At 33.6% G+C, this 10,629-nt stretch overlaps 1 protein-coding gene across 5 annotated transcripts; it reads right to left on the bottom strand.

Moving 5' to 3' along the window:
* Window positions 1-4,292: 4,292 nt before the first annotated feature.
* LOC132049515 (ethylene-responsive transcription factor-like protein At4g13040) lies at window positions 4,293-9,441 on the bottom strand. 5 transcript variants are annotated; one of them, XM_059440385.1, is made up of 7 exons: window positions 9,254-9,441; window positions 7,902-7,957; window positions 7,543-7,670; window positions 5,955-6,039; window positions 4,960-5,131; window positions 4,734-4,855; window positions 4,293-4,647 (listed from the first exon to the last, which is right to left on the bottom strand). In XM_059440385.1, the coding sequence occupies exons 2-7, from the start codon at window positions 7,942-7,944 to the stop codon at window positions 4,487-4,489; spliced, it is 711 nt and encodes a 236-aa protein (XP_059296368.1). In that variant the 5' UTR covers window positions 7,945-7,957; window positions 9,254-9,441; the 3' UTR covers window positions 4,293-4,486. The 5 variants fall into 5 exon arrangements, with proteins under 5 accessions (XP_059296368.1, XP_059296348.1, XP_059296340.1 ...); XM_059440365.1 differs by having other exon boundaries at window positions 4,960-5,134; window positions 7,902-7,960; window positions 9,254-9,437; XM_059440357.1 differs by having other exon boundaries at window positions 4,960-5,134; window positions 9,254-9,437.
* Between the last annotated feature and the right edge of the window lie 1,188 nt (window positions 9,442-10,629).

Here is a 10,629-nt window from a genome sequence, read left to right as displayed (position 1 = left end):
AAGCTAAATGCACAAAGGTTCAGTTGAGCAATATTTGAGAAACAAAATATACCAAATATGACCCCCGTATAGCCTTCCAAGATTATACGTCCCAATAATACGGAGTTAGAAGCTTATATGATCACTCAATTTTGAGTAATTGGCCATCACAATCAACTTTGTTTTGTCTTCCAAAAGTCACTCAACTATGGGTAAGTGACCTCTATATTCACTCAACTTTGGGTAAGTGGCCTCTATAGTCACTCAACATTGGGTAATTGGCCTCCATAGTCATTTTAGCCGAAAAAAATATAATTTCTGGTACATATTTAATGACGTGACAGTTATAATTTATTTTAAATAAAATATCTTATAAAATTAAAATCAATAATCAAGTTTATTTATTTAGGATTCAATTCATCATAATTAATGCATATAATACTAAAGTTTAGGATATTATTCATCATTAATACATAAAACTAACGAACATAGATAATATATATCAAGTAATATTGCAAGACATAAATAATAAAAAAAATTATTCTAAGAATAGAAAATTCTATCTCGACGACATTATCCCCTCCTTTAGCCTCAATTCTATCTTCACTATTACTAGCAGAATCTTCACTCGGGAATTCTCCAGTAGCCATTTTGCTCAAAAAAATCTCAAATTTTAACACATTAGCCTTGTTACTTTCAGCAAACGGAAGACCCAAATTAGGATACTAAAATCTTAATTTGATAGAATTTTATAGTCTTATAATAACTTTTTATTATTATTTATGCCTTGCAATAGTACTTGAGATATATTGTCTAAGTTCATAATTTTATGTATTAATGATGAATAATATCCTAAATTTTAGTATTATATGCACTAATTATGATGAATTGAATCCTAAATAAATAAATTTAATTATTGATTTTATTTTTTTTAGATATTTTTTAAAATAAATTATAACTGCCACGTCATTAAATATGTACTGGAAATTATATTTTCAGCTAAAATGATTATGGCCAATTATCCAAAGTCGAGTAACTATAGAGGCCATTTACCCAAAGTTGAGTGATTATAGAGGCCACTTACCCATAGTTGAGTGACTTTTGGAAGACAAAATAAAGTTGAGTGACTATAGAAGCCACTTATCCAAAGTTGAGTGACTTTTGGAAGACAACAAAGTTGAGTGACTATGGTGGCCAATTACCCATAGTTGAGTGATTATAGAAGCTTCTAACTCTAATAATCTGTTGAAAAAAATATTAGAGATGATCACATTAAGAAGAACAAATAAGAGACAAATAAAATATAGTAATAACAATAAAGATAAGACAGAGTTGAAATTGAAAAACCCGATTCAAGGCATGCTATGGATGGTGTTGCCTTCAGAGTAGATTTCTGTCTCTACCCTGGTGCAAATAACAAAGTAACGTTCTACTCACAAAATACAATGAACCACTCAGGAATTTTCTAATGTGCACTCAAATAGAAGTTTCGGGAGAACCCTTTAAGTGTCTCGGCTGCTTTTGTAGGAATTCAGAATAAGAAGAAAAACAGACTCTCGGAGAAAATGAAGTTATAAAGAACCTAAAGATCTAGATCTTCAATGACAATTTTCTGCAATGAGATTGTATTTATGGAAAGTGAAACACACCTCTTCATGAATAGATGTACCTTTTAAGATTGAATGACACCTTTTCACAAATAAAAAGGTGTATTCTTAAAGAATGGGTAACACCTTTATAATAAATTGTGTCTTGCCAAAAGGTGTTTTAAAAATTTGAATCACTCCTAAAATTATTCCAACATAATCTAGTACTCCCTACGTTCACTTTTACTTGTCCACTTTTGACTTTGCATATCCCTTAAGAAATAATAAATGAAGCGCATAATTTACCAATGTACCCATATTAATTGGTGCATATTTTTATTGGATATGAAAAATGATTTGAAGTGAGTATTTAATACTATGGTAAAATAGGAAAAAAGATATTATCTTTCTCTTTCTAAAAGTGACAAGTAAAAATGAAAATCTATTTTTAAAATACTGAATAAGTAAAAATGAACGGAAGTATCAATGATCTCTTTGCACAAGCATCTTAGAAATTTAATTTTGAATATTATATAATTGCTGGATGCATGTTTGGCCGTCATTTATAGGATAGCTAGGCGCTAGAATTTTATGTTGTCCATGTTCATTGTCTTTTGTCTTTATTTAAGTGTATTATTGTGTTTTCAAGGGGTCAAGTCCATAGTAAGAGTGTGAAAGTATTTAGCAGTATGAGTTTAGAATTATTTGATATTGACACCTATACAAACCTCTTTTATGATCTTGTAATGTAATAAAGGAGTCTTTCTAAAGATATGATTGAGCTTAATGTCTGTCTCACTCTTCCATCCTCTTTGTGTCCTATGATATTATCAAGGGTCCACTTTATATTTCCAACAAACAACTTTGGATAGTGTGAGGGTGAAGACTTTGGCAATCTTCATTGAAGGTTTGTGTCCTGATTTGAGGACTTGTTGAAAGGCCGTCTATTTGCAAAGGAAAGAGCGAATCTCTCCGGGTTTGTGAAGAAGAGCAATCCGTCAGGAAAGTGTGTCTTGAAAGACTTCCCAGGATAAGAAAGAAGACGAGAGTAGTCTTCCGTGATTTGTGTTAGCCAAAACTTGGAAGAAAATGGAAGTGAATTGCACGTAGCATGTGATTGTTCAGTTTGAGCCAATTTTAAAGGAATTGTCGGAAAAGTTGAAATTATTAGCAATTGCTGAGTGTGGAAAGTTATATATGCTCAAATCACCAACATAGTTCTTTGTAAGGATTATCTTTGAAGGTACAGTTGGAAGGCGACATAAAGAGATGCTGAAAAAAATGTAGAAATTATCAAGAGTGATGAAGAATATGAAAATGAAAACTCAAAATTAAGGGGAGCTTTAGAGATATAATTTTGAATATTCTAGAATTACTAGATGTATGTTTGGTCTATGATGCTCACTATACAATTACAAAGCCAATGTATGATGCTCAACTTTATTGATCGTTTAGAAATTTGATCGTCCATTTCTACAACTTTTCACGAGCTTTAGATAATCCAGTTTAAATAAAAAATAAAAGTCTCTGATATATAAGTCCGAATTAAACAGGCTCATGAAGTTCGACTTTATCTGCCCTCCTACCTACTAAGTATTTGGATAAAAGTATAAGGACAAACAAGGTTGCTTCCATTTTTTTTTTTTTTTTGTCAATTCTTGGACAATAATTTCTTTCCCTTACATCAACCTTTGTCCAATAAAATCTACCTGCCTTCCTATTTCCGTTTCACGGATGTGCAAATAAAACAACGTCTTGTGATCCTTTGGCTGGTCAGTTATAACAATATCTCTCTACTTTTGTGATGAAAATATTTATAACAATATGAAGTACTTTGCATACGTTATTAGCCTAAATTAGACAATGAAATATTGTCATTGCAGATGATTAATTTTCACATTATACACTTAGGTGCAAGGTTCAAATATCAACAAAGCCCTCTTTTTTATATTTTCCTTCTTTCCTATATAGAAATACCAGTTTTTCTATTCAGATTCCTATAAATATCACACATCCCTATCTTTGGGACACAAGGACTTAAGTGGCTGGAAATGAATTTCAATATCAGAAGGACTTTGAAAATTAAAGTTTGGGAGTGAAAAGTACTCTCATAGCTCAATTATCGAGCCACAAAGACAGCTCATGTCATGAGGCGGTCAATCCAAGATTTTGGCAAAGTCATGAGAATCAAACGTGGTAAATTCTTGCTTGTCTAAAGTTGTTTTCCAACAGAAACTGGCCCATGTATATGATGTTACATTGCCATCCAAGGAAAATTGTAACTCCCTTCCCTCCACACATCTTTTAACTCTATCCTCTCTTTGCACACAATATAAAAGGACCTGTACTATTTGTGTTTTTGTATAATGTTAGTCTGGTCTCAGATGAATTTAAATAGAGTAACATATTTGAGTTTAAATTGTAGTTGTCATTGTGTATGAATTATGATTATATCTCATCCTTTTTTAACATATTTGGAAAACTCAATGATGTCATAATCAAGTATATCGATCACCAAAGCCTCATTATAGTTTGATTATTTTATACCAACTCTCAACCTACTAAATTCTCTTGTCATATATAATTACATGACCGAAATTCCTTTATTTCCCTCTCATATTCCATTTATTCATAGGTAAAGGATGCTGATCAAAGTCATTTCCATATGTCAAAGTTCACTTTTCGTCAAGCATGACAATACTTCTTGAGCCATGCACAATAACATACTTGAGATCAAACTCAATTACATTGCCAATAGAAATACATTATATCATCATCCGCCCTAATAGGGGCACCTATATTTGTGTAAATCTATACGAATGATAGAATCATCGAGTTTTAAGTACGTGACTGACTAGCTTTAACAGAATCAATAGAACTATTTTTTCCAGCATTCACAAGATGGAGGGAAGAGGAGGAGATCAAGAGAACAAAATGTTGTGCTCTATATCTTCAGAGGCTGAAAAACCGTTGCTTTCTGGTTCCCCTCCCTCCTCGTCTTCCTCATCCTCCTCACTGTTCAGCGCTGAAGTTGAAGGCTCGGATTTCCTCCGTGCACCGGCCCCACTTCGTCTTCGAGTTTCTACAAAGATATTTAATCTGATTAGTACTATAAGCCACCATGAACTACTACAATAACAAGAAATTGTAACAGTATTCGGACTTTACTCTTATTAGTAATCGCTGAGCGTGTAAATGCTAAAAATTCATCCCATTTGAATTGTCTTAGTTCCTGCTTCTCCTCCTCTGACAGTTCAAAATTCGGTTCCCTCCCACACATAAAAGCAGCCCTACAAATTCAAAAGGGAAAAGAAAATTTCTGTCCATAGTAAAGCTTCCATAAAGAATCATCTTATTGCAATAGAACTGAACAAGGATCCTGTTGCTATGATACCTGTCATAGAGTCTAGCAGCTTCTTCTTGAGTACCAACTGTTCCCAAGTGGATTTGTTTCTTATCAACTTTTATTGCAGCTTGCCATTTCATATTTTTAAAGTAGACACCTCTCATGAGGCATGGTTCTTGGTTTTCAAAGTGCTTTCTCCTGTGTCGTTTTCTGCGTTTAACTTCTGGAACAGAAAATGCACAAATGTTATTTCAAGGAATGCAAGCAGCACTTGTAAAGACAAAAAGATATTCCTTACAGAGCGCTCAATGTCAATATTCCTGCACTAAGATTTCAGGTGACATCCCACAAACATGAAATCTCGATATTCTAAGGCCAGAAGAACTGCTATACAATGTGAACTAGGGATAGTAGCAACATATGGCTTTTCAAAAGCTTAGATGGAAGTAGTTATATATCATGACTATCGAGGAACAGAGGAAACTAATTAATTGTTCAAGGTGATGCCTTTTTGGAATTTTACAAGCATAGAAAGTCAAAGGAATCACACATAAGCAGTAAAAGACATTGTCCATATATGTGCTTCATGTTGTTGAGCCTTTCTTGAGCTCTTGTCTGCAATAGACAGTTCCTTCATGGCACTGGTAAATTATCATGTTTCAACATTGTCCATCTATGTGCTTCATGTTGTTGAGCCTTTCTTGAGCTCTTGTCTGCAATAGACAGTTGCTTCATGGCGCTGGTAAATTATCATGTTTCATTCAAAATACTTGCAGAAAGTTCTTCATACACATTTATAGGACTCCACTGTCTGTCCTCATCAATATTTTAACAGTCTGTGCGCCCCCCCTCCCCCCCTCCCCACAAGCCCCTCCTAATGCTGGGCTAAACAATTATGCACAGTCATGTAGAAAATACCAAAACAGACATATTTGAACTTTGTTGTATGTACCATAAAGATGAGCATGATCTACCATAAATTAATGAAATAGAAGAACAGGCAACAAGGTAAATCAAACCATCATTAGTATATAAGAAATTACCTGGAAATTGTTGAGCGGTCTGCTCCATCAAGGAGCCAGAAGCATGACTATTCGATGATCCAGGAGCAACCTTTATAGCATTTTTCTGGAGAGCATTGAAACAATAGATTAATATATGAAGAACTCTTAGCAGAACCTATTGTTTATAAGGAAAACATCAAATTGAATGGATCAGGCAGAGGATTCCACATGATCCTTTGGGACTTAACATCCTGTTGACTGGGAAGAAACATTCAGGTTAATCTGCTCACCAACCATAAGACAGGCGTAATAGAAATGTCTGAATTAGATTGTCAATTTTTGCGTGAAGTCACACTTAATAGTCAATACCACAATAGTGATAATTGTGTCATAACTTGTTAGTAATCAATTATTCTTTCCTTGCTGTAAGTGAAGCTGAAGCAAATATCTGGAGAGGAAACTATTACCCAAAATTCAATTAAATCTGGACAGAACCTTAGATATTTAAAGATTTTGACTTCATCATTCCATTTAACTTTATTTTTAATACTCAGAACGCTATCAGTTCTAGCAAACAATGCAGGTAAAACCGTAAAAACTGTAAAAGGAGCAACAAACATGGTTGGTTATCCACTAAAATCTCATTGCTTGGAGACATTATTGAAAAACCTCCTCCAGTGGACAGATTTTCTTTTTCCTTTTGTGCGTCATTGCCAGTAGTAATTTACACAGAGAAGCAAGTGAATGTGAATTAGCATCGATCAGACACAAATAACTTTTTTCAATGTTAAGCACTTTCTGCAGAGAACCTAGAGGATCCTTTCCTTTTTCTGCATGGAACGATCTGAGGAACAAGCTGAATCACACACAGAATACAGCAAATAGCAGCATGAAAACACTTGTCATATCTTTTACAGTTTTATTGGATTGATTAAGGGAAATTAGCTTAAATAGCTGCCTGTCCAAAAAAATAGCCGACATATGTATAATATATATATATATATATATATATATATATATATATATATATTGGCTATGTAAATATTTTTGGCCAGATGTGTAAATTTTCCTTGAATTAGTCCTGCCAAAAATATGCACAAACTGAAGTACGCAGACATCTACTGGTTGACAAATGCGGTAAAGTTTTTACTTAGAATTTCCTTTCCAAGAAACCAAATAACTACCTCTGCTGGGGAAGCCACTTCCACTAATTTGATCAGTATTCTGGAAAATGTTTTACATAGTTCTGGAGATAAGACTCAACGCATAAATAGCATAGAACTTCTGAGCTTCCATATTATGCAAACTAGTTCGACTAAGCATGAGGGTATGGAATAACTACTTAGGTATAGTAGGAGATATATTATACAAACTCTCAAATAGGTTTAATTCAAGAAGATTAACTTACTGCTATTGAAACCAGTAATCTTTTGAAAACAAAATCAGGCAAATCTAGACATTCATGCTTATGCAACATATTGGAACAATAGTGAAATATATAGCTAGTGCTACACTTCTACTTCTGATACATTAAAATTAGTAACTGAAGGGATGCAGGTAGAATTAATAAAAAGGGTTTGACAATAATGCAGAGTAGAAATACCAAACATCAATAAACTATTTATACCTCTTTTGACTCATCAATATCAGTTGCCGGCATTGGATGGACACTAGTGGGTTTGTTGTTGAAGAAACGATCCGCAAAGTGTCCATTGTCAGAAAACTTTGGCAGTGGAACCAAGAAGGCGTTTCGTCCTTCATAATCATTTAGGTATCAAGAAAGTGATCCAAAAGTATTGCTGAACTTGTAAAGTAAATTCACCCGAGAGTGAAAAATATAACAGATAAAAGTGATAGCAGGGGGTTCTAGTTTACAATAGATAGAAAACCTGACAACTATGTGTTAAAAACTATAGAAACTACGGGGTCTATCCGACTTCAATGATTATAATCAACCAACAACCAAGATGCACTAACTTTCCATACCAGAGCAAAGTCCTAACAGCTTGCGCCTTCGGATGCTCACCATAGCTCGTCAAATTCTGCTGCAAAAGAGTTTAATTCAACGAGAAAGTGGAAGTCCAACAGCAGGAATTAGAAGAGGAAAGGAAAGGTTGAGACACATTTCCATTTGTACATACACGAATGATGCTAACTTCTTAGGAATAGTAGAATAAATGCCTTATGTGGCCCTTAGATGGCCAGGAATTGAGATCATGTATGAAGCATCTTAAACAAGATGGATTTACTGATATCACTCATCAAACACCGTGTAGGTGAATTCTGAACAGTAATTCTCAATACATTATCAACATTACATATTGATCACTTCCAGAACAAAGTCAGCAACCTGTGGCTGGGCAGACATTGCTAAAACACTGAGCTTATAATGATTGGGTATACAAATATATTTTGTCATTCCACACCTCTTAATCTGATTACCTAGTAGCTAAAAATAAGCCCACAAAACAAGTAGTGGAAGTTTTAGCCTTTACTAGCTAGTAGACACTTTCTACAAGAGCAACCACCTTGTAATTGACAGATGAAAATGAATTAAAGAACGTTATCTGGAAATATGAGAGTATAAAATCCAAGATAAGGTCTGCCAATCTCAATGAAAAAAGTAAAAAGAATGGAACCGCTGACTTCTGAATTTGCATGATATAATTCAAAAGCATAGAAAGAAAGCTAACATTTAGAGAGCTAGTGGCCAATATTGTCACCCTGGAGAATTTCCCATTCCATAAAATGTATAAATTAATGAATCTTAAATGGTTCAAGTGACAGGACCAAGGTGACAACAGACAAAAAGAAAAAAAAGAAAAAAAAAACCTGAACCCCCCAAGTTCGCAGCTTCACAAGCCTAGAACAAAAGTGATTACAGATTAGTCTAGCAGACATTGAAGATAATATTTCCACAAAGTAAAGCAGAAAAACTCATGATGCTAACCAGAAATAGATTTGAAGGAATCTAAGTAATTCCTGTTAGAAGATAAGGTTATATGTCTCCTTGTAGACCAAGTCAACTCTCACCAACCTACCACCTTTTTGTGGAGAAAACAAGAACAAGCAACCCAAGACTACAAACATCAAAACAATCATAATAAAGGAAACAAACCATGAAAAAAAAACCTCAGTTAGTACTACCACCCACATGAAGAAAAAAAAGTAGTACTACCATTTGTCATCATCCAAAGCATAATGACCAAGGCCAAAAAAATCTCAGTACACACAAATTATCCCACTTTCCACATGTTAAACCATAAGTCAAAAGTAACCAAAAAAGAAACAAAACACAAAAGCAGTGTTAACAAGTATGGAAAGGCAAATAATACTACCTTAAAAAATCAAGAATTTGGAGTGAAAAGAAGGATTGGTTGAAAAAGGGGAAGGTGGTGAAGGGAAGAAGAGGATGTGGTAGAAAAAGAGAGAGAAAGAGATGGAGATTGTGTTTGTAATTGTAATTGTAGTTGTTGTTACTCATGCATCTACCACCTTTTGTTTTTATTTCTACTCTCATTATGTTTTTGTTTTCAAGAGGAGGGTAGTGATAATAATATTGCTGGTAAGAGAAAAAAGAGGGTCATTGCCACTTATGACCCAATTTTGTGCTGGTTTTTAATTTTTGCCATCATAATGTCCTTTGTCTCAATTGTCGCACAATTTGACTTGACACGAAGTTTAAGGAAGAAAGAAAGATTTTTAAAATTTTTGATTCAAAATAAGCCTTAAATATTTGTGTGGCTGTAAATCAACTCATAAAATTAAATTATTTCTAAGTATAGAAAGACGACAATCTTTTTGGAACAAATTAAAAAGGATTGCATACCACATAAATTGGGACATATGGAGTATTAATTTTTTTGTGAGATATAAGTCTATATTTTTGGATCATAATATTCATAAGTTATGTCTCGCATAATTAAAACACTTATGCCTGGTAGATATAAGTTCGATTGGTAAAGGAGAAAAATTAAAGACCAACTAATTGAAAGGGAAAAATTAAAGACCAGTCTATTTGAAGGGCAAAACGTGCAATTTATTTATTTATATATTTTTTTTTAGAAAAAGGGCCTCTCTAGCTTTGAGGGTAGTGGGGTAGAAAGAGAAAGAAACAAAGAGTTAATATCGAGAGAGAGAGAGAGAGAGAGAGAGAGAGTTGAAACTTCTTCTATAATTATATAGGTACTTAAGATGTTATAAAATGACTGTTTTGCCCCGGTGATTCTTTGTAAGTGATACGAGAGGTTTTGGGTATCTTTCAGTATATTCAAATTGTGATGACTAGAATACCCTTGGTTATCTATAGCCTCTTAATTTTTTGAAAAGGATATCCAAAAAAGAATCTTATTTCCTCAAGGTGAAAAAGAAATGCAATATTACAGTATGGATATTCGCGGGGCCTACTTGAGTAATTTTGCATAGTATTTGGGTATTTTCAAATGTTTAATTAGTTAACTTCTTCAGAGACAACGTTTTTTTTTTTTTTTTTTGGTAAATTCTGAATTTTCATATAACCTACGTAAATTGGCTTGGTTGATGACCCAATGCACCTCTATTATTTGGTTGAATATATAACAGATTGGATTCTTAAATAAGATCAACTTTCTTTTCCTGGACATCAACGTTAAGGAGAATTTTCTGGGATTTTTTTTTTCCATCGGGTAGGTCATGGGAATACTGTTTTATTATATTGCAAACTATATGTTACACA

Source organism: Lycium ferocissimum, chromosome 1 (genome assembly GCF_029784015.1).
Source record: "Lycium ferocissimum isolate CSIRO_LF1 chromosome 1, AGI_CSIRO_Lferr_CH_V1, whole genome shotgun sequence".
NCBI classification, from domain to species: domain Eukaryota; kingdom Viridiplantae; phylum Streptophyta; class Magnoliopsida; order Solanales; family Solanaceae; genus Lycium; species Lycium ferocissimum.
Note: the sequence above shows the minus strand (reverse complement) of the source record. Positions and strands in the feature narration are given on the sequence as shown.